The sequence below is a fragment of the Stylophora pistillata genome, chromosome 2, assembly GCF_964205215.1.
Source record: "Stylophora pistillata chromosome 2, jaStyPist1.2, whole genome shotgun sequence".
Taxonomy (NCBI): domain Eukaryota; kingdom Metazoa; phylum Cnidaria; class Anthozoa; order Scleractinia; family Pocilloporidae; genus Stylophora; species Stylophora pistillata.
The window spans coordinates 49,891,194-49,914,222 of NC_142520.1; the positions used below are offsets into that span (position 1 = coordinate 49,891,194).

The 23,029-nt window shown below is 38.1% G+C and overlaps 1 protein-coding gene across 3 annotated transcripts; it reads right to left on the reverse strand.

The window, feature by feature from the left end:
• Positions 1–1,850: 1,850 nt before the first annotated feature.
• Positions 1,851–23,029, reverse strand: LOC111342442 (uncharacterized). Of its 3 annotated transcripts, XM_088748137.1 has the most exons (9): positions 21,843–23,029; positions 20,424–20,728; positions 19,889–20,003; positions 19,507–19,629; positions 19,238–19,360; positions 8,642–8,764; positions 3,535–3,657; positions 3,140–3,241; positions 1,851–2,793 (listed from the first exon to the last, which is right to left on the reverse strand). In XM_088748137.1, the coding sequence occupies exons 1-9, from the start codon at positions 21,943–21,945 to the stop codon at positions 2,189–2,191; spliced, it is 1,722 nt and encodes a 573-aa protein (XP_088604263.1). In that variant the 5' UTR covers positions 21,946–23,029; the 3' UTR covers positions 1,851–2,188. The 3 variants fall into 3 exon arrangements, with proteins under 3 accessions (XP_088604263.1, XP_088604262.1, XP_088604261.1); XM_088748136.1 differs by lacking the exons at positions 19,238–19,360; positions 19,507–19,629; positions 19,889–20,003; positions 20,424–20,728; positions 21,843–23,029 and adding exons at positions 8,943–9,057; positions 9,341–9,606; positions 10,531–10,781; XM_088748135.1 differs by lacking the exons at positions 19,238–19,360; positions 19,507–19,629; positions 19,889–20,003; positions 20,424–20,728; positions 21,843–23,029 and adding exons at positions 8,943–9,057; positions 9,341–9,615; positions 10,531–10,780.

A 23,029-nucleotide genomic window follows, 5' to 3' on the forward strand; every position in this document is an offset into this window, starting at 1 on the left:
TTGTTTGATTTATCATCTACGGGTTTATGTCGAATTAATTTGATGGCCTGCTCCCAGTTGGCTTGTTAGCTCAATTGGTAGAGCGCTGCACTAGTATCGCAGAGGTCAGTGGTTCGAGTCCCGTACAGGCCTGAATTTTTGTCAGGTCTGATTTTCACTATTGCTTAAATAGTGCTTTACTGCGAAGGATCGTGCACATATACGTTTCATAACCGCAGTTCATATATATGTATTTCATATGTTTGTTAATAGAATAGTTATTTAAATAAAAAAATCATTCAGGAGATGCTTTTTCAAAGCTCTCTTAAAAGAAGCTGGTTTTTTCACATAGTTTCAATCTTGAGTCAAGTTTATTCCAGATGGCTTGAATGAATTCAAATTCTACTAAATGTAAAGAGCTTATTATGTATAAAAAAGGTCACACTGCCGAGGCCTACAAAAGTATTTTTGGCATACCTCAGACTAGTACAATAACCATTCTTGGTCTCACGTTTCAGCCGAACTGCAAATTCAGTACTCACCTAAAAGAAAAGTTAGGTAAAGCTAATAAAGGGTTATACGTTATCAGATGCCTCCGCAAGGAAGGATGTAGCCAAGCAGAAGTAGATGTTTTATTTAATTCCATTGTCCTACCTAATATCACTTATGCTCTATCTGTGCATGGGGCCTCTGAGTCAGAGCTAACTATAGCCCAGCAGTTTTTAGATCGTTGTTTTAAACGTAAATACATATCTGAGAAATTAGTGATAGGTGACTTACTTAAAACGCAAGATCACAAAATTTGTCGCAAGGTTTCAACTATCCTGAGCCATCCTCTTAGAGCCTACTTCCCTGAGACCAAGATCACGAGGTATAATTTGAGAAATAAATCCCCTGTCATGCCCGCTATTCGCACAAACCGTTTTAAGAATACATTTTTTAATAGAATTGTTTTTAAGTATAATGTAGCTTTGTGAAAGTGTACTTCCTGTATTAGATGTAACATAAGATATGTGATTTTATCTTTTGAACAATAAAGACACACAGACACACAGACACACAGGCTACATATCTATAATAAAACAAATTAAAATTATTCGAACAAGAATCAAAACTGGATCATTTGAGGTACGTGTCATAACCTTTGCCGTGCACTCATATTCAATGGGTATCATAATACCGTTTGCCACAATTTGGTTAGTTTCGTATACAGAAATCAATTGAGTCTTTTCCTAATTTTCGCCTCATTTATGCGTGACATTGACTGTAGAATCAATATTCGAAATGGAAACAATAACTAACTTCAAATGGAGGAAATAATTCACACCCCCTCCCTCCTTACCGCCGCCTGGTTAGCTCAATTGGGAGAGCGCCGGACTGCTGTGCGGGAGGTCGAGAGTTCAATACCGGCCGGACCAACACTCAGGGTCTTAAAATTAACTGAGAAGAATATGCTTCCTTTCTTTAACATCAAGAAATGGTTAGATATTCTACTCTTCTCGGATAGGGACGAATAAATGGAGGTCCCGTCTCCTGCAGGGTTGGGGTAGGAGACGTTAATTTCCCACGCACGAGATTACTGTGTGATGGATGTCCTCCCTGGGGTGGGTTGGATGGGTAGGTGAAATCGCTACGGACTAAACACGGCTGCCAGAGGCGCCTGTCTGATTTCAACCTTAAAACTGTAACTAAACACGTATGTTGTTTAGAGAAATAGAGACCTTTACCTTACCTTTACCTGTCACGTTCTTCAAATGGAGGAAAGATTTCACACCCCCTCCCACTGTCACGTTCTTCGTGGCTTAGTCGTGGGGAAGATAGATAGAATAGGGGTAATAATGAACGCCAAGCGGTACATATATATTAAGCGTAAAGATTTATTTTTTGTTCAAATCATAAGGGTTTACCCTAAATACAAGCAATATAGTTCCCAAGGTACTTCTCGTGTAAGTAAGCAGGTGTGTCATTACTTTAAAATGTTACAAAGTGCTGAAAGTTAAAGATAAATTTTCCTGCTCGGTGATACTCCTATATTTGTTGATTTCGCATCGCTGAGTCACAACCTAAGCTAATTTCGAACTATTATTAAAAATGCAGTTTAATTAAGTGACTCGGTCCTGTTAAAATGGAATAACTTGATGGTGACACAGTGTAGCTGTTTGAGGTTAAACTGTTTTATAAAAGCGAAAGCAAAAAACCATCCAATTGGTTAACGGATCCAAAGATTTAATGAGTAGGACTGAGAAGTATGTGAGTTAAAACCGAAGTCATGTTCAGTTGAAAACACAAAAGAGGCTTGGTTAGCTTCTGTAATACCAACACCGTGGTCTGCCCGGTAGCAGCTACTTCCTCCTCCACCAATCATCATCACTGATCCATCACCACCACTCCAGTCACACCAAAAGCCGATCTTTTTTGCGCTTTGGATGTTTCCATTGCATTCAGCCTGTTGAAACCCGTCTGTTGACTTGTACTGTCCGCCATACTGAACCACACAACTTCCCAGACACCGATCACTAGCCCAGACTTTGCCATTTCTAAAATGGCCATAACTTGTGATTTTGGATCGGAATGTTTGTCCGCCCAAACAGTTACCCGTGGTCTGTAAAAGAGGGGTGTGGCTGGGGTCGTCACTGCGCGTGATCTTTATCTCGTTACCGCTGACCGACCAAAAGGCTGTTGAGATCATATCGTTGTTCACTGAAGGGTCGTTTGTCGCTCCAGTGGCAATTTGCTGGTCATACCACCACTTACCATCATCACGCATCCAATTTTTGCCGTCGCTGTTTGAGAATCGAGCGATAAGAGTCCAGCCTGCAAAGAAAGAACATTTCCCATCTTTTCTGTTTATAATAACAATGTATGGATACTTTAATCTTATTTCTAAGTCTTTCTGGATGGCCATATCGGAAAGGATAGTAATTTATCCTTTTTCTAGCTTGTAACAAGTTGTGCAATGGTTTCACCCTTCTTCTGTTTTTCTTGGCGTCATTATCAAAATAAATGAACCATGAAAAATTTTCTGGTGACCACGAAGGAAATATATTTATAAAAGATAAAATTATTAAGTGGGCAAAACTCGTAGGAAGGAAATAATTATAGCTTAACTATCTTTAAGTGGTGTAATTAACAGATTAAGAACAAATAGGGTTACTCATACATGTTTTTCCACTTTTACAAGAACAGCTGTAGGAACCATAAGTGTTCTGGCAATTGGCGTTAACGTGACAAGGCCAGAGGGAAGTATTGCACTCGTCAATATCTGAAGGAAAATGGAAATTAACCTTTGGGTAAATTTACAACAAAATTTGGAAATCAATGATAACAATCGGAAAGCGGTAAGTAGCTGAAATCTGAGGCATTATCTGATTGGGGAGGAGACTTTACACCGTCAGTTAAGTACGAAGCAGTCATGTAAATGTACAGTAAATTGTGTCTCATCAGTTGCACAATGTCCCCATTTGTATGTTTCACGCAAACGCAGACGTAGCAGTGTGTCTTCTCCTAATGTTTTACATTCTTCTGACCAACAGATCAGCAAAAACTAGAGTTTACCTGTACATGTTTTTCCATTCCCAAAAAATCCGCTTTTACAGCAACAACTGTAGGAGCCGTTAGTGTTGTGGCAGTCTGCATTAATGTCACAAGGCCGAATGGAAGTACTGCATTCGTCAATATCTGCAAGGGCAATACGATATTAATTTTTGGCTAAATGAACGAGAGAGTTTGGAAGTATTCGTTAACGACAGGAATGCGGTAAACAACTAAGCTATGAGTCATTTTCCGGTTGTGAACGAGAAATATAATGTTAGATAGCTAGAGCTTTATAATGGCCGGTCGGTTGTGTTCATCTGGCTCTGTGATGATTTACCTCCTAACTTGTCTAATGGTGCTCCATTTCTCAAGAAAGCTTCAAATACTTTCGGAAGATGTTCACCTTTCGCGTTTGGAAGCTGGTAGGTACGCAACTAAGTGAGAGTAAACTTTTCTTCCTCCCGACAAGTCAAGCCGCGTCGCAAGCCGGGATCGAAGATGGCGGCAAGTTTAAAATATCTTCTTGTCACACGGCTTATTGGTATCACCTTAGCCGCAAACTTAATTGTCCTGGCAAAAGATGTATCACCGAATCCCGGGCCAGCTTTTCCTCCTCCTTGCAGTACGAAAGGCTTAAGAATTTATCATCTAAATATCTACAGTCAGGGTTTACGAAACAAACTGGATGCATGAATTACGCCTATTTTTTAATTAGCGTGAACCCTACATTCTTTCTTTAAACGAAACATGGCTTGACGAGAGTATCACAGATGAACAACAACACCTTCCGGACTACAACATAAATAGAAAAGATAGAGATTGTTTTGGAGGCGACGTGGCGGTTTATATTGCCCACCATCTACACTTCAACCTCATAAATAATGAAAATAGTTCAAATATTGAAGCGCTTTGATTTGAACTTACGCCACCTAATTTCAAGAAAATCTTGTTTGGCAGCCTATACAGGTCACCAAGTTCGGATGCTTCTGTTTTCTTTGGTGAAATTCAATCGATGTTAACGAACTATTCAAAGGATGACAATGAAGTCACTCTTTTGGGGACTTTAATTCTAACATGGCTTTGAATTCATCTGGCCATCAACCGAAAGCAAAGAACTTCTTACGTATCACCAGTACCTTGCATTTGACGCAAATCATCAATTACTGAATACATGAGAATCACTGAACATTCCAGAACTATAATTGACTTATTCTTCACTACAAGGCCCGAACTTTATCACTCCTGTGTAATTTTGAATATATCAACAAAGTTGAAATGGTAATTACCCCGTTAGCCCTTCGCTCCGACGAAGGGCTAACGCTCGAAACGTCAGCTTTTATAATCGTAACGGTGGCCAATTTACCATTTCAACTTTGTTGATATATTCAAATTATTTCGTTACCCCCAGCGACGCAGCCCCAAACAGTTTCTTTAGAAACTGTCAGCCTTTATTCCTGTGTAATTTTGGTTGATTTTTCCGATCACTACGCCATTTTTGGAATAAGAACGCTTCACAAAATAAAACTCCCTCCACCAAAGACAGTTAAGGCGAGAAACTATATACATTATGATCTTGAAATATTCAGAGTAGACTTGAATCGTATCCCTTAGGATGTTGTTGAATTTAAGCCAAATCCAGATGATGCGTGGAATTCTTTTAAGTTTTTTTTTTAAGTCAGCAGCTGATAGTAACGCACCAGTTGTCACCCGTCGTGTGCGCGGGAGATCGTTAACCTGGATCACACCCACTGTAAAAGATTTGATGAAAAGGCGCGATTATCATCACAAGAAAGCTATTGAGCCTCACTGGAGCAGTTACAAAAGGCTACGAAATGCTGTGTCGATGAAACTTTGTAGAGAGAAAGCAAAGTACTATTCAAAGCAGTTACGTGAAAAGCAAGACTCGCGGGAATTGTGGAAAACTTTAAATGCGCTTTTACCAAACAAAAAACAACTATTTTTAAATCAGGAACAAGGAACGATGAGAATAATTATCGGCCGATCTCATTCCTTCCCAAAGTATCAAAGATCTTAGAGGGTGCTATTCAGGTTCAATTCTTGGCTTTTTTAACTGTACATCCACCGAACAGGTTTGGACAAGAAACGCTCCACGGAAACTGCAGACTGAGGTTTATCTCACCGATCTTATTTTGGATCACATGGATAGACAAATAGCTACTGGCGCTGTATTAATTGACTTGAAAAAGCTTTTGACTTAGTAGACCATGAATGTTTACTCTACAAGCTAGAAAACTACGGAGTCAGAGGAAGCACTCTGGATTGGTTCCGGGACTATCTTACGACACGAACACAAAGGGTACATTTTGGAAAGGACTTGTTCTCCAGCCAAGCCATCCAATTTGGTGTTCCGCAGGGCTCAATTCTAGGGCTTCTTCTTTTCGTTTTATACATAAATGACCTGCCTCAGTGCTTAGAAAACTGTTTCATTAATATGTATGCGGATAACACTGTGGTATACTCTACGAGTCCTTGTACTTTGGTAATAAATAAGGTGGTACAGGATGATTTAAATCGAGTAGCGCAATGGATGGAAAGTAACAAGCTTATGTTAAATCAGAGTAAGTTGACAAGATCTCACAAAATCGCCTAATTTTTGTATCCAGCTCACGGGAAAGTTTTAGAAAGGGCAGCCAAATTTAACTATTTGGGTGTTGTATTGGAAGAAACATTAGAGAGCTTAAGCAACCACGACGACGAACGGAGGACGACGACCGGAAGTTGCAAGAACGTCACTGCGCCAGCGCGAACCAATAATTCCGTCGTCGTCTTGTCGTCGACGACTTGAGAAGGACCTGTTTCACGTCGTCGTGAACTTCCGAACTTCAAAGCAGTTTTTCTCATCAAAAGGTGCGGGTTTATTGTCAGTTTTTAGACAGTCTATGGCCGGTTGGAGTTTGTATTCGCTTCTTCGTTTGATTTAAGCCACCTTGTTCAGTTTTCTAAACAAATAAAATTCGAAAACCCACCAACTCATATTCTTTCCTCCGCACAACAGATGTCAAGTCAAGCGGCGAAAGCGACCACGTAAGGTTGAAATTTATTTGAGTATATTTTATGAAAGAGTGCTTTTTATTATTTTTATTGAATGGAAAGTTTTAAATGGCAGTGTAATACACCTCTGCGTTCGGTCAAAAGCTGTGTATGGAACTGCCGGATTATTGCTACTTAAAAATTTTGCGTGTTGCTGTTCTTCAATCGAGACGCTTTAAACAAAAAAGAATTCTTCAGATCGGTGTGTTAACATGAGCTTGAATACCTGTCAGGTTTTCCGAATCTATTTTCAAAATGTTTGATATAGATTTACCGCCAAAAAAATTATTCCGACAAAATCACACGGGAAAAAAATAGTATTCTTGGGTGAAGCGCGACGGCTGTTATCTGTGCCGATCGCTAGCTAGCATTGATTAAATTGACAGACTTACGTCGTTTGCTCGCCAAAGGAAGGAGCATCAAAGGTAGAACATATCAGGCTAAAGCATCTTGAAAATCAGACAAACCTTGTGCAAAATAGGTTTGTTTATATCAGCAACACTTAGAACTGAATTTAAATCTCAAACAACTTGCGTAAAATTTAATATTTTAAACTTTTGCGATGCGTAAATTATTGTAAATAAAGCTAAAGCTTAATAACTCCTTGGACTGTTGATGTTCAAGAATTGAATAACCTACTCTCGAACTTTCGATATATATGTGGAAATTTGATCCATGAGTGAGAAGAAGAAGGTTTTGGACGTCTATGAACGATGTCATTTCTTAAACTGACGAAGCGAGAATAAACAAGATTTCAGACGTCGTCGTCCTTGAGCAACTTCACTGCTTAAGTTTCATTTTCCCGCTAAAAACGACGTCCTCGTTCCAGACCCTCCGCGATTACTTGACGTCGTCGTCGTCCCTTTCGTCGTGGTTGCTTAAGCTCCCTACTTGGTGGGAAAGATCACCGATGTGGCCTGGGGTGAAATCTCAGAAGGATGTTGCAAAGTGCTTCAGCGCTTAAAAAACCGTGCGGCTCGAATTATTCTTCGAAGGAAACTTCAAAAGATACTCTCAACGAGCTTAACTGATTAAGGTTAGACTGTAGAAGGAAACTGCATAAAATTATTTTAGTGCTTGAATAATTTTCCGAAACATCTTACTCAGCATTTTACAAGGAATAGGGCTTTTCATGGTCAGGTGACTCGGAGAAGAAACGACTTGCACCAAGAGAACTTTTAAGTTTGAAGGAAAAATCTATTTTAACGTTTATATTAAGAGTGCCCCCTTCCTGGATTAATTTTAAGAGTTTGATGATTAGACATTTTTTTATCTGTAATTTTTCTCCTCTACAAATCTATTAACATGTTATCATATTTGTGTATTTTAGCCTTCTAAATTTTTTTTAATAATAATAATAACAATAATAACCTTTATTTTAAGAGGGTGACACCAACTACTTTTGAAAAGTATTCTCCCTAGTGACCCTTTAAAACACCCACCCACCCCACCCCAGGGGAGAACATCCATCACACAGTAATCTCGTGTGTGAGAAATTAACGTCTTCTACCCCAACCCTGCAGGAGACGGGACCTCCATTTATTCGTTCCTATCCGAGAAGACTAGAATATCTAACCATTTCTTGATCTTATAGAAAGGTAGCAAATTCTTCACAATTATTTTAAGACCCTGAGTATTGGTCCGGCCGGGGCTCGAACCCTCGACCTCCCGCACAACAGTCCAGCGCTCTATCCATTGAGTTAACCGGGAGGCGGTGAGCTCAATTAATTATAATTTTTTACTCCAATTGATTATAATTTTTATTCCAATTAATCATAATTTCTACTCCAATTTTAAATTTTTAAATTGTACATATCTTTATTCCCTTAGACCCCTATGGATACCAGCCTCGTTGCTGAATGGGCTATCCTGTTTAAATAAACTCACTTACTTACTTACTTACTAGCTAAGTTTGAAGCAGTTAATGAAATGTGCCCTAAATTGTGTCTCACTAGTCACACAATGCGTATTCTTTCGCGCAAAAGCCAACGTAACTGTACTAACTGTACGTCTTCTCGCACTGTGCAGCGCATTTTACATTGTTATGACAAACAGATTAACAACAAATAGGGTTTACCTGTACATGTTTTTCCATTCCCAATAAATCCGCTTTTGCAGGAACAGCTGTAGGAGCCGTCAGTGTTGTGGCAGTCTGCATTAATGTCACAAGGCCGAATGGAAGTACTGCACTCGTCAATATCTGAAGGAAAAATGAAATTAACTTTTGGGTAAATTAACAGGAGAATTTGGAAATATACGATAACAGCAGGATAACGGTAAACAACTAAGATTTGGGGCAGTCTCCTGTTGGTGAATAGAATTATACCGTCAGTTAAGTTTGAAGCAGTCTTATAAATGTACACTTAATTGTGTCTTACCCGTTTCACAATTTGCCCCAGTGTATCCTCTCGCGCAAACACACACGTAACTGTTCTTCTCGTACTGTGGAGCGCATTTCCCACGGTTCTGACAAGGCCAACTGATACATGGAGACTAAAGAAAACATATAGCAATGACAACCAAACGCGGGTGATGTGGAATAAGCTCGACAGTCATAATAAATATTATTATGAGCCTACTTTACAAATAGAGTCAGTATCCGTTAGTTGACCTTCCCCGCAAATACCCAAAATCCTTCATGAGTTCTACGCTCAAATGACCTCTCTCCTTATTTCTGAAATCAACCCCACTCCATACGCACGAAATCGTGTGTAATTCCTCTCCTTTTCTATTTGCAACTTTTGATACAGAGTGAACAAATCTTATTACAACTTACTGCGATACTATAGTGATGGTGACTCTGATAAGGGATAAGTTTTTCTGAGTTGTTGTAGATATCCGATGGAAGCAATTCGCACAGAACTTTGCCATTGATATCATGAAATGCGGCCAGGTTGAAAGAGAAACATGACGAAATATTGACACAGGCAAATCCACAGTCACTGTCATCCATAACATAATTCAAACCAATACTGGTGACGTTGAGGTAGGAAAACTTTTGACGCTCAAAGTTAATAAAAGCCATTCCTTTGTCTGTGACGACTTTTGTTGCTAGTAAGGAAACATAGATTGAAAAAAACATCATTTCAAATTATTTTGCTCATGCCCAATATCTTATCAGAATTCTAAAACACTTACGCACAATAAGAAGCGCGCGTTAAAAAAAAATAATAAAAAAAAAAACATTATTACTAGTACATGGAAACAAGTCCTTGAAGGTTTGGGAAGTCCAAAGATCATTTTCAGCCGGAGTTGTATGCTACTATATTTCACCATTCAACCGAAGTCTGATCAGTTCCCTCATCCTTGAGAAAAGCAATTCTATAGCAAACTGTAAAGAGCTTGCCAGAGTTTAAAACGACATGTCAAAGTGGTAAAAGTTTTGATATATTACAAATATACGTTCAGGTAAGTCCTTTAACTTCTAGTTGCGAGTAAAACTGGCTAGCGACTGAACTGACCTCAGGTGTCTTCTTGGTGTAATTATATTTTATTTTTAATATGGTTTGCTAAAACTTTTATAGTGCCGATCTTGCTTTCGTTTTCCCGACTTAGCCGCAAGAGTAAGAAATTGAACGCAGAAAATGATTTTGTCAAGTATAAATATCTTGAAGGTTAGTATGTGTCATACTTAGTATGCGGGATCTGTTTCACGTAACTTGAAGTGAATCGCTAGCTAAGAGAGAAATAATGGCGATGCACGAGGATTGACAGCTTAGCAAGTGTCACTTTTATCGTTGCTCTCCTTAAAAAGGATCAACTATTTCTTAAGAGAACTCGTATTATCATTGGCAACGATATTGAACACTTTACCTAAGAAGTACAGGCTGGAATTAATTTCCCATACTCCTGTGCCCTCGAAAAAAAGATCTTCATTGCACTCAAAAGTGGGTGAAAGTTAATGCCTGAACCAGGAAAAATATTGAGTTTACGATGCAACCAAAAAGATAATAACAAATGCATCACCTTCATCTGCAACAGCCCAGCAATGATACCATCCTACCAAAAACACAAACGCAAAACTGAAGGGAAGTACCGTGAAAAAGAGGCTTCGCTTTTTAAAATACATCTAAAAAATATCACTGATGTGATAGGCAGTGACAGACTTTTCGTACATCAACGCTGCTTTTAGTTAGTTAAACGACTTGACATCAAGATCGTGCGCCCCAATTTAACAACCATAAGAAGACTACTGCACACATTTGTTCTGCGACACAAAGCATTAATATTTAAAGTAAATCAGCATAACAAATCATTTACTGCACCCCTTAGGATAAATCAGTTATCAAAAATAAAGTCACGTTCCTAAAAAGTCAGAATTTTCGTACCCTAACACTTTTAAATAGTTAAACGACTTGAAATTAAGATTGTGCGCCCTGATTTGACCACCATAAGAAGACTACGTACCGTCACGCATTTGTTTTTACGATCCAAAGCATTAATATTTAAAGTAAATCGGCACGCCTTAGGATACATCAGTTATCAAAAAAAAAGTCACGTTCAAGATAAAAAGTGATTCTTTAATATATGGATTTTTTTTTTTCAACCAGCATTTGGGTGCGAAATCCAACATAACATCTTCTGCCGACATAACATCTTCTGCCGACATAACATCTTCTGCCGACATAACATCTTCTGCCGACATAACATCTTCTGCCGACATAACATCTTTTGGCAGTTAACTGCCAAAAGCGGTAAACAATTTTTGTTTTCTAAAATGTCTTGCCTTTATTTGGTTGGAATAAGGCAGGCGCTTTTGTATCAAAATATAAAAGTGAAACAAGCTGTAATTACAAGAAGGGAATAATATATCTAGCGCGCGTAGCCTTTGTGCTCGTTCTTTGTTTAACTTAATAGAACTTGCTTCGATTTTAATTTTGTAACTCGAGATAATGAAAAACAATCCTATTTACGTCTTAAAGACTGATAGTTTCTAAAGAAACTGTTTGGGGCTGCGTCGGTGGGGGTAACGAAATAATTTGAATATATCAACAAAGTTGAAATGGTAAATTGGCCACCGTTACGATTATAAAAGCTGACCTTTCGAGCGTTAGCTCCGCTCTGACGAAGGGCTAACGCTCGAAACGTCAGCTTTTATAATCGCAACGGTGGCCAATTTACCATTTCAACTTTGTTGATATATTCAAATTATTTCGTTACTCCCCCTCACGCAGCTCCAAACAGTTTCGTTAGAAACTATCAGCCTTTATTCATTTAAATTGATTATGCTGAATTTCGTTTTTGCATAAAAGTTTCATAGGAAAATTCATTACTCGACGAGGGAATTCCGCATTAAATTCCTAGCGAAAACCGATATCGCACGAATTGCATAATTGAACAAATACAAGAAAAAAAAAAAAGAAAAAAAAAAGAAACAGCGTTACCTATAGCTGTTATGTATACGTAGATGCGAAACAATATCACTTAGCCTCGTTTTCAAATCGCATTTCCACGCTAAATACTTCGCCTCGTAAACCAAACAGATAGCTAGATTTAATTCAACGATGCAATTCTAAAGGCAATTAATTTGTTTCCAGTGAAAATCTAAAGATGTCTAAGGAACGTAGCGTTGCGGCTGGGGTGATGGTCAAGTTATTTTATCTTTGCTATGGGGGGAAAAGGTTTGCTATTACTGACCATTTTTAAATGCTCATTTAACTTAAATCACAAATCATCCTCTACAAAGTTCTTTAGTTCTAAACTAAGTTTGAAAAAATAAAGGCCTGATTATTATTAACGGATCCATAAGTTCAACGAATAGGACTGTGAAGGAACGTTTCCTGTGACAGGATCATATCCAAAGTCGTATTCAGTCTGGCTGGTTCCTAAGTCAACAAAAGAAGAAGAGCCAGTTTCTGTGATTCCAATCCCATGATCTGCACGTGCACAGCTACTTCCTCCTTCACCAATCATCATCACTGATCTACAGCATACATTTGTCTCTGCGACCCAAAGCATTAATATTTAAAGTGAATCGGCGTTATAAATTATTTACTGCACGCCTTAGGATAAATCGGTTATCAAAAGTAAAGTCACGTTCATGATAAAAAGTGATTCTTCAATATATGGATTTTTTTTCAACCAACATTTGGGTACGAAATCCAACATACGATCTTTATCTCTAGAGAGAGTTAACTGCTAAAGGCGGAAAACAATTGTTGTTTTCTAAAATGTCTTTCCTTTATTTAGTTGAAATGAGGCATTATTAAAAACTGGACCATTGGATAATGCATTTCAAGACTTTTTATTGGCTCAGCCATTATGGTATATGAGCCAATATACCATAATCTAATATCTGTCCATTGTAACATCCGGTTTCTTCTTACAAAATAAAGTCCAGACGATTTGTCTAATATCTTGGGGGCGTTTTTAATAAAACAATTATTCCACTCGCGCTTGTTGGATATGAGATGATTATAGCCAACTCGGCGCTACGCGCCTCGTTGGCTATCATCTCATTTCCAACGCGCACTCGTGGAATAATTGTTAGTTATTAAAATCTGGATCATTGGATAATGCAATTCAAGACTTTTTATTGGCTTAGCCATTATGGTATATCAGCCAATATACCATAATCTATAAATATGGTAAGCGTACGCATCAGCTTAAAATCAAAAGGGAGCTAAAAAATCCAGTTTCTTCTTACAAAATAATAATTTCTTGGGGGCGTTTTTAAGAAAACAATTATTCCACTCGCGCTTGTTGGATATGAGATGATTCTAGCCAACTCGGCGCTACGCGCCCCGTTGGCTATCTATCATCTCATATCCAACGCGCGCTCGTGGAATAATTGTTAAATATACAAAGCGCGCGTAGCCTTAGTGCGTTCTCAGTTTTTTTTTTTTTTTTTTTTTAACTTAATTAATAGAACTTGCCTTAATTTTTGTAACTCAAGATAATGAAAAATAATTTTATATACGTCGTGGCTGATTAACTTAAATGCACGCAAATTACTTAAAAGGCCACTATGACTGAAAGAAGGAAAATCACCGTTTTCATTCAAACTGAGATATTGTGTGCGAAATCCAGCATAACATGTTCAGCACAGAGAGCCAACTTCTAAAAGCGGTAGACAACTGTTATTTTCTAACATTTTTTGGCCTTTATTTGGTTGGAATAAGGCAGGTGCTTTCGTAGCTAAATATAGAAGTGAAACAAGCTGTAATTACAAGAAGGGAATAATATACATAACGCACGTAGCCTTTGTGCGTTTTTAATTTTGTTTAACTTAATTAACAGAACTTGCCTCATTTTTGTAACTCGAAATAATGAAAAACAATCTTATCTACGTCTTAGCTGATCAACTTAAATGCGCGCAAGTTACTTTGAAGGCAACTATAAATGAAAGAGGGAAAATCGGCGTTTTCATTCCAACCGAGATATAATGCGTGCTATCCCTGTAAAAATAAGCATTTTCTTAAAGCTTAATAAACACTTATTTCGGATATTTAATCTAATTTTATGATTGAACAGAATTGGAGCTTATTCTTCCGTGCTGAGACATATTACAACATATGTTTCTTTGACGACGCATTTTAACAAACACGCTTCTATCTTATCGGAACGTGACCGACACATGTTGATCTGAAAAAAACGTGTCTGGAATTTTTATTTTAACACCTCGTTAATTTTTAGCCATCCTTTTAACTTCAAAGTAGCGCTTTTGAGCGAAGTTTTCAAAGCAGACGCTATATCTCAAGAAGTAAAGCAAAAATCGAAACTCCGGGACATCCTTTTAGGTTCATTATACATCCAAATGTCACGAAAATTAACCGAATAACAGCCGAGAATAAACTACCAATAGATCAGAGCTCATAACAAAAACACTTAGATAAGAAACAGTGACTTAACATTTTTTATAACATAACCAAAATTAAGCGGAGCGTAGGTGTTTGATGTTTTGTTGGTGTTTCTTTGTGTGTTTGTTTGTCGGTGTTTAGTTACCACGCGTTCCTAATTCACACCTGCGAAGGCTGTTATCCAATCACATTTGAGCAATTCATTTGCCACTACATGTGTTTTTCCTGTCGCCGCTGATGCTGCAAGATAGTGGAGATTGGATACAGTTTGTGCGGAGTTAGGTCGAGCAGCTTAAGTGTGACACGCGTGAATGTAAAGCTATTTGTATCGAAAGCTAGGTGCTTCAACTGGCAGAAAAATGAGCTGGGAAAGAGGTCAGGCAATAGACCCTGGCCGCTGAATTTCTCTAAGTCTGTTAGGATTCCCTATCACTATCGGTGAATGATATGTCCGCTCACATGCAAACTGCGAAGAAATTTCCCTTTTTCCGGGGTGGCAACAGAACTTTGTCATTGATATCATGAAATGCGGCCAAGTTAAAAGAGAAATATGACGAAATATTGACACAGGCAAATCCGCAGTTACTTTCATCCATAACATAATCTAAACCAATACTAGTGACGCTGAGATAGGGAAACTTGTGACGCTCAAAGTTGACATAAGCCATTCTTTTATTTGTGCCTTGGCTGAGAGGTTTACCTTGTACATAGACCACTTTTGTTTCTAGACTGAAACATAGAATGGAAAAAACATTATTTCAAAGTATTTTGCTCATGCCCAATATCTTATCAGAATTGTAAAACACTTGCGTACAATAAGAAGCACGTGTTAGAAAATACCATTATTACGAGTACGTGGAAACAAGTCCTTGAAGGTTCGACAAGTCTAAAGATCATTTTCAGCCGGAGTTGTATGCGACTATATTTCACCATTGAACCGAAATCTGATCAGTTCCCTCGCTTTTGAATTAAGCTATTCTATAGCAAACTGTAAGGAACTGGCCAGAGTGTAAAACGACATGGTAAAATTCTGGGGGCTTATTGAATATTTGGCTTAACAGATCTCGTATTAATTGATAACTTGTTGCAGGTGTTTCTGCGTTTGTTTGTCGGTGTTTGGTTACTACGCGTTTCTAATTCAGAACCTCGGAAGGCTGTTATCCAATCAAATTAGAGCAATTCATTTGACGCTACATGTATTTTTCCTGTGATAGTAATAGTAATAATAGTAATAGTAATTGTAATCAAAGTTTAATGTCTTAACGTGGTGCATGGTTACCTATATTGCCCGAGCCAGAGGCTCATGGGTGAAACGCAAGACAACAACCCACCCATCCCACCCCAGGGGAGGACATCCATCCCACAATAATCTCGTGCGTGGGAAATTAACGTCTCCTACCCCTAACCCTGCAGGAGACGGGACCTCCATTTATTCTTCCCTATCCGAGAAGACTAGAATATCTAAACCATTTCTTGATGTTATAGAAAGGCAGCATATTCTTCTCAATTATTTTAAGACCTTGAGTGTTGGTTCGGCCGGGACTCGAACCCTCGACCTCCCGATCATCAGTCCAGCGCTCTATCCATTGAGCTAACCGGAAGGCGTTGATGCTGCACGAAAGTGGAGAGCAGATACAGTTTGTAAAGAGTTACGTCGAGCAGGTTAAGTGTGAAACGCGTGAATAGGAAGCTATTCGTGTCTATAGGAAGGTGCTTCAATTAGAAGAAAAAGGAGGAAAGAGGTCAGGCAGAGGAAGAAGAGCTATCCTGGAAACGCAACACGGCTTTTCAACGATCGATGCTCGAAGTATAATACTACGGCAATGATGACGGACTGTCGGCGATTAGAGAGTTGCGGCTGGGGTGCTGGTCAAGTTATTTTGTCTTTGCTATGAGAGGAAAGAGATGAGCCATTACTGACCATTTCAAAATACTCATCTAAACACAATGTGACATGAAATGAATACTATCATCCTCTATAAAGTTCTTCAGTTCTAAACTAAGTTTGAAAAATTAAGACCTGATCTCATTTTTAACGGATCCATAATTTCAACGAATAGGACTGGGATGGAGCGTTTTCTGTGTGAGCACTAAAAGCAGAGTCATATTCGGTCGCTTTGTATCCCTCTTCAACAAAAAGAAGTTTTGTCAGTTTATGTGATTTCAACCCCTTGATTTGTACGATGACATTCCTCTCCTCCCCCACCGGTCATCATCACTGATCCATCACCATCACTCCAGTCACACCATAAGCCGATCTTGTTGGCGCTCTGAAGGCTTCCATTGCACTCTGTTTGTTTAAGTTTAAACAGGCTCCTAAATTGACTGGAAACTTGTAATAAGTAGCCTTGAGGAAAGGTTGTATTTTCATTATTCCTGAATCAGTAAATTGCATGAAGTACGAATGTTTCTTCATAAAACAAACAGATGAGGAGCAGTAATGAGCTAGCAGGTATCAATTTAGCAGGTAACATTTAAACCTTGATTGCAGAGTTAACTTTTCCTGAGTTTAAAATATAAGAGTCTCCTCTGACTAAGATTGAATTTCCTGTTTTGTTAACTTATTTTCGTGGTCTCTTGTTAGTCCATAAGCCTTTGCACAGGGGTACGCCTTCCTCTCTAATAATCGCCCCAACCTCGATTTTTTTTTGTTAGTAGGTCCCCCTAATCTAATAAGCAATGTACTCTCGTTTTGATAAGCTTCCTTATACCAATAAGAGCCCTCATGCTAATAAAGGCCCTTATTCTGTTCTAGCAATAGTCCTGTTGAATCGAAGTACATGTACAGTGAGATCAACCGTGGTCCATCTTCCTTTAACTGCTCACTTATATCTAAAGGCTAATATATCTAACAGTGACATTGGTCTCAGTTTCTCGACTGTTATTTGGCCGTGAGTGTACAATTTCTTCAAACGAAAGATCCCGTCTTAAAATGTACGTTGCGACCATTGCTTGGTTAGTCGTTTTAGCAAGGAAGGAACCAGGAAAAACAAGTCCGTTTGCTAGTCTTAATCAGGGAACAGACCCGTAATTAAGGATTGAAGCTAAATTATGTTCCTAAATACTAGCTAAATACAATCATGACAAAGTTAGCAGAATTAAGCAAGATGCCGTAATCGGAGACTAACACTATTCTTTAGCTGTCTCATTGGTAGTCCAGATTTTAGTTCCAGGCCTCCTACTGGTACGCTGAACCATTGAAAGTTCAATTGATCAATGGCCTAGAAAACTTGGACATAATAAGTAGATACGTATGATGCACGATCCTTCGCAGTAAATATCTAAATTTTTCAAATTGTTCAGTAGATACTAAACGTCAAGGAAAATGTTTTTATTCATCTGGTTATTCATTTTTTTTATGCCAGTTTAACAAAACATGAAGTGTTCGATATAGCTTCAAAAATTTCTTGATGAAATAACCGATTAACTGATTAAACATATCTTGCATATTTTATGTCTGATATCACTAAACAATCATCAATGAATACTTCACATTTCCTTGAGATCGATGAGTCGTAAGTCTGACATAAATTAATTCTACCGAAGTTGGTTTTCTCGAAAAGTTCTAATAGCAATTAATTTGCTGCTTGTACAGATCATAGGATGTTTAAGCGTTGCGGCCGGGGTGATGGTCAAGTTGTTTTAACTTTGCTACGAGAGGGGAAAGATGCGCTATTACTGACCATTTTAAAATGTTCATCTAACTTGGATTACAATGTGACATTAAATGAATAATTTCATTCTCTATAAAGTTCTTCAGCTCTAAACTAACTTTGAAAAATGAAGAGCTGATTATATTTAACGGATCCATAAGTTCAACGAGTAGGACTGGGATGGAGCGGTATTTGTAAAAGCATCATAACCAAAGTCATATTCAGAGGGTAGTGCTCTCCGGAACGTTAAATATTGCCCGGACTTTCAAGGTGGCACTTTGAGTTCCTGTTAGAAGGAGGACCGTAGACACAACGTAAGAGCATTTTAGGATTAGTTAGTGTACATTTATTTTTTACTTCATGGCTCACAGGTTACGGTTTTCGCCCTGTGCTGGTTGATTAGAATGTAGCATTCAGTTGATTTCTCTGAGATATAATAATATTTAACGAGGGAGCTCAACTCGCCAAAGCGGTTTTCAGTGGGGCCCTTATGGTGAAACAGTAAAAAAAAATTCATCGCAAAAATTTATTTTGACCATAATGGAAAGATATTAACTGTTTATTAGCCGTACAGAAAAAACAGTGGGGTGGCACTGTTACGATTTTACCATCTGATATCCATCGGCCAGGAATTTTTAAGAAATGTTATTTTGATTGCCGAAATGGAACGCACTTTAATGAGTTTTGTGGATTGATGTTTGAGCTGAACAATTTTTATATACCATAATCATCGAGGAACAAAAAAACAACAACAACAAAAAAACAACGAGAATTCGAACTTATCTCAACTGCTATGAGAACGTGTTATAAGGGTGCTATAATATCTTTGACAATGCAGGATATCATTATCTCAGCATTAAAGTACTGGGACTTCCGAATGTTAAAAGGGAGCTTCCTGGCCAAGCACTGCTGCTGAAGCAACAGTGTTTTTTTTGTTTTCGCTGTTGCACAACAATATTCCCATGTTTTTAAACCGTTCATTTTCTATTACTTTATCTTCTCGGTTCTTGTTGAATAAGCCTTTGAAAGAGTTATACCGGAAGCCTAAGGCTTTCGACAAGAGAGTTTTTTTTTTTTATCTGTTAGTGCAAGCCTATTTACAATAGATGAAATTACCAATACAAGTATGCAAAACTCGTAGAGAAGAAACAGTTAGAGCCTAGCTAACAAACTGACTCTAAACAATGTGACTAGCAGATTAAGAACAAATATAGAGTTTACCTTGACATGTTTTTCCATTCCCAATAAATCCGCTTTTACAGAAACAGCTGTAGGAGCCATTAGTGTTCTGGCAGTTTGCATTAACGTCACAGGGCCAGATGGAAGCACTACACTCGTCAATATCTGAGGGCATAACGAAACTAGCTATTGGATAAATGAACAGGAGACTTTGAAACTATGCGATCACGACAGGAAAGCGTCAAACAACAACGCTAAGCAAGACATTTCGCGATGTTCTGACTAATAGATTAATAGCAAATGGGGTTTACCTTGACATGTTTTTCCATTCCCAGAAAATCCGCTTTTAAAAGAACAGCTGTAGGAGCCATAACTGTTCTGGCAATTTGCATTAACATCACAGAGCCGGATGGAAGCACTGCACTCGTCAATATCTGAGGGAAAAACGAAATTAACCATTGGACAAGGAAAGCGATGAACAACAATGCTGTGCAGGACATTTCACATTGTTCTGACTAATAGATTGATCAGTCAAATAGTGTTTACTTTGAAATGGTTTTTCAAGGGAATTTGGAAATATACGATAACAAGTGGAAAGCGGTAAACAACAAATTCTCCGATTGTGGAAGAGAATTACACTGTCAGTTAGTTATGAAGCAGTCTTGTACTGATGTACACTAAAATGCGTATTACCCGTTCCGCAATGTTCCCCAATGTATCCATTTGCGCAAACGCACACGTAACTGTTCTTTTCGTACTGTGCAGCACATTTCCCATTGTTCTGACAAGGCCAACTGATACATGGAGACTAAAAAAAACAAATAACAGTGAGAAATAAAGCGGAAGATGTGTCATTCGCTCGCCAATCGTAATAAATATCATTATAGGCCGTGTTCACAAATGGAATCAGTATCTTTCAGTTAACCTCCCTCGGCTAATACCAAAAATCCTATATAACTTATAAAAATGAGAAAGAAACGCGGAAGATGTGACATTCGCTCAACAATCATAGTAAATATCATTATGAGCCGTCTTTACAAATGGAGTCAGTATCTCTGAGTTAATCTTCGCCGCTACTACCGAAAATCCTTTTAAGTCTTTTCTCAAATAACCCCTCTCCTTTTTCTGCAATCAATCCCACTATATACTCATGCATTCATATGTAATTCCTCTCCTTTTCCTTTCAAAAAAACAGGCTATGTGAATATTTTTTTTCTTTACAACTTACTGCGATACTATAGTGATGGTGACTCTGACTGGGGATTAGCTTGTCTGAGTTGTTGTAGATATCCGATGGAAGCAATTCACACAGAACTTTGCCATCGATATCATGAAATGCGGCCAGGTTAAAAGAGAAACATGAAGGAATATCGACACAAGCAAATCCACATTCGCTGCCTGTAACAACATGATTCGAACCAATACTGGTGATGTTAAGGAAGGAAAACTTGTGAAGCACAAAGTTGGCATAAGCCATTCCTTTATCTGTGCCTTGGCTGAGAGGTTCACCTTGTACATCAACGACTTTTGTTTCTAGAAATGAAAAATTAATGAAAAAACATTCTTCAAAGGATTCTGCTCATGCCTAATATCTCATCAGAACTCTAGAACACTTTACGCATCATAAGAATCACGTGCTAGAAGAACTATTATCACAAGTACATGGAAAAAAAATCCTTAAAAGTTCGGAAAGTCTAAAGAGCATTTTTGATCGAAGTTTTATGCTGCTTTACTTGACCATGCGCCCGAAATCTGATCAGTTCCTTTGCTCTTCAATTAAGCAATTTTATAGCAAACTGTAAGGAACTTGCCAGAGTGTAAAACGATTAGCCCTCAGAATTCTATATTTTTCTTGAATTGTGTATTTGGCAAAACACATTTCAATTATTTGATAACCTGTCTGTACTTTGTCTATCATTTCACTTAGAATTTAAAGTAAGCCCTCTTTTAATGACAACTTTGAATAATTGATTAATGATTAGGGAGAGGAATCTTAATTTTTTTTTATCTCCTTTCCCATAATTTTCACGATTGCAAATTCAATAAATTATGTCTAAAAACAGTCGAATTTCATTATATCAATCCTGCTTTTCTCTGTTATTTTGAAAACTGACAACATCCGACATCAGACGTGGCCAGTTCGTGTTGGTAACTTTCTACGAAAAGATGTCCCTTTGACTCTTTATGAGAACACTGTAAATGACAACAGTTATTCAGCAAAAGGGATGAAACAAATGCATCGTCGCAAATGCTTCAATATTATGGCTGTCCTTTGATATTCCTCAGATCCTTCCCACGCTAAAATCGGGTACATTATCTTAATCGTTGCTCTCTCTAAAAAGGGGGGTAAACTATTTCGTGATAGGACTCAGATTATTGTTGGTAACGATTTTGAACACTTTGCCCGGCCAAGACATACAAGCTAGAATTCTCCCGTACTTCTACCCCCTCGGAAAAAAAGAACCCTCTTTGTACTCCAAAGTAGGTGAAAGAGAGCGCCGTGGGGACTGTAGGCCATGGCTGCAATTAGCACGGCATTTCCGAAAAAATGTACTGAACATTTACTTCATCTGAAGGCTTTGAATTCTGCAACACGAAAAATGTTAAGTTTACCATATAACCAATAAGATAATAACAATTACTTCACCTTCGTCTGCAACAACCCAGCAATAAAGCCATCCTACCAAAAGAACAGACACAAAACTGAAGGGAAGCATCGTGAAAAAGAGGCCTTGCCTCTTAAAATACATCAGTTCCGATTAAGATATCATAGTTAGGATATATAGCGACAGACTATTTTTTGACGCTTTTAGTTAGTTAAACGACTGGACATCAAGATTGTGCACCCTAATTTAACAACTTTCATGAAGGACACCACTGCCCTGGCTCATTTGTTTCTGCAACCCAAAGCATTAATATTTAAAGTAAATTAGCATAAAAAAATTATCCACTGCACGCCCTAAGATAGATCAGCTAACAATAACAAAATAATTTGAATACATCAACAAAGTTGAGTGGTAAATTGGCTACCGTTAAGATTATAAAAGCTGACGTTTCGAGCGTTAGTCCTTCGTCGGAGCTTCGTTAGATCAGTTAACAATAACAAAGCCATATTCAGGATTGAACGTGATCCTTCGGCATACAGAAGTTTTTGGAAAGAGTTAACTGCCAAAAACGGTTAACAATTTTTTTTTTGCCTTTATTCGGGTGGAATGAGGCAGGTGTTTTTGTATCTAAGTGAATAATGGACGTAGCTTTTGTGCGTCGTTAGTTTTGTTAATAGAATTTGCTTCATTTCTTTAACTCAAGATCTTGAAAAACAATTTTATCTGCGTCTTAGCTGGTTAACTTAAAGGTGCGCAAGTTACTTTTAATGCCATTATAAGTTTAAAATGAGCAGAGAAGTACAATTAAAATCTGAGGAAAGATCGTATTTTTATTTCTTCAGAAAATAGCAATTCGAATTAATCCGAGCCGACTTGGATTGAAATATATTTTAGATGCATGTATGGTGGTTGAATTTTCTATCTCTTTCTTCCTTATTCGTTCAAAAAAATAAATGGTCGGAAATTAAACTATTGACACGCGATTTTGTCTCTTCGGCTGCTTGGGGGTGAATAGTACCTGCTAATCATTTCTGATCTACTGCCAAGAAACTCACGCACGGCAGTATTGAGAGAATATTGACCGGCAATAGAGCATTTTGATTGGTTGATTTTAGTTCTTGGCCCTCTGACTGTCCTAGTGGTGTAATAATCTCCTTTATTATATGGCTGTGTCTCACAAGGACTGGGAACTACCGAATTTACGAATTTGATTGGCTGAAATCGATAT

Coding starts and splice junctions, on each gene's coding strand:
- LOC111342442 (XM_088748137.1), bottom strand. CDS start 21,945: ATGTATTTTAAGAGGCAAGGCCTCTTTTTCACGATGCTTCCCTTCAGT. Junction 20,729..21,842: donor CTGGGTTGTTGCAGACGAAG/GTGAAGTAATTG, acceptor TTTCATTTCTAG/AAACAAAAGTCGTTGATGTA. Junction 20,004..20,423: donor ACCATCACTATAGTATCGCA/GTAAGTTGTAAA, acceptor TGTTTTTTTTAG/TCTCCATGTATCAGTTGGCC.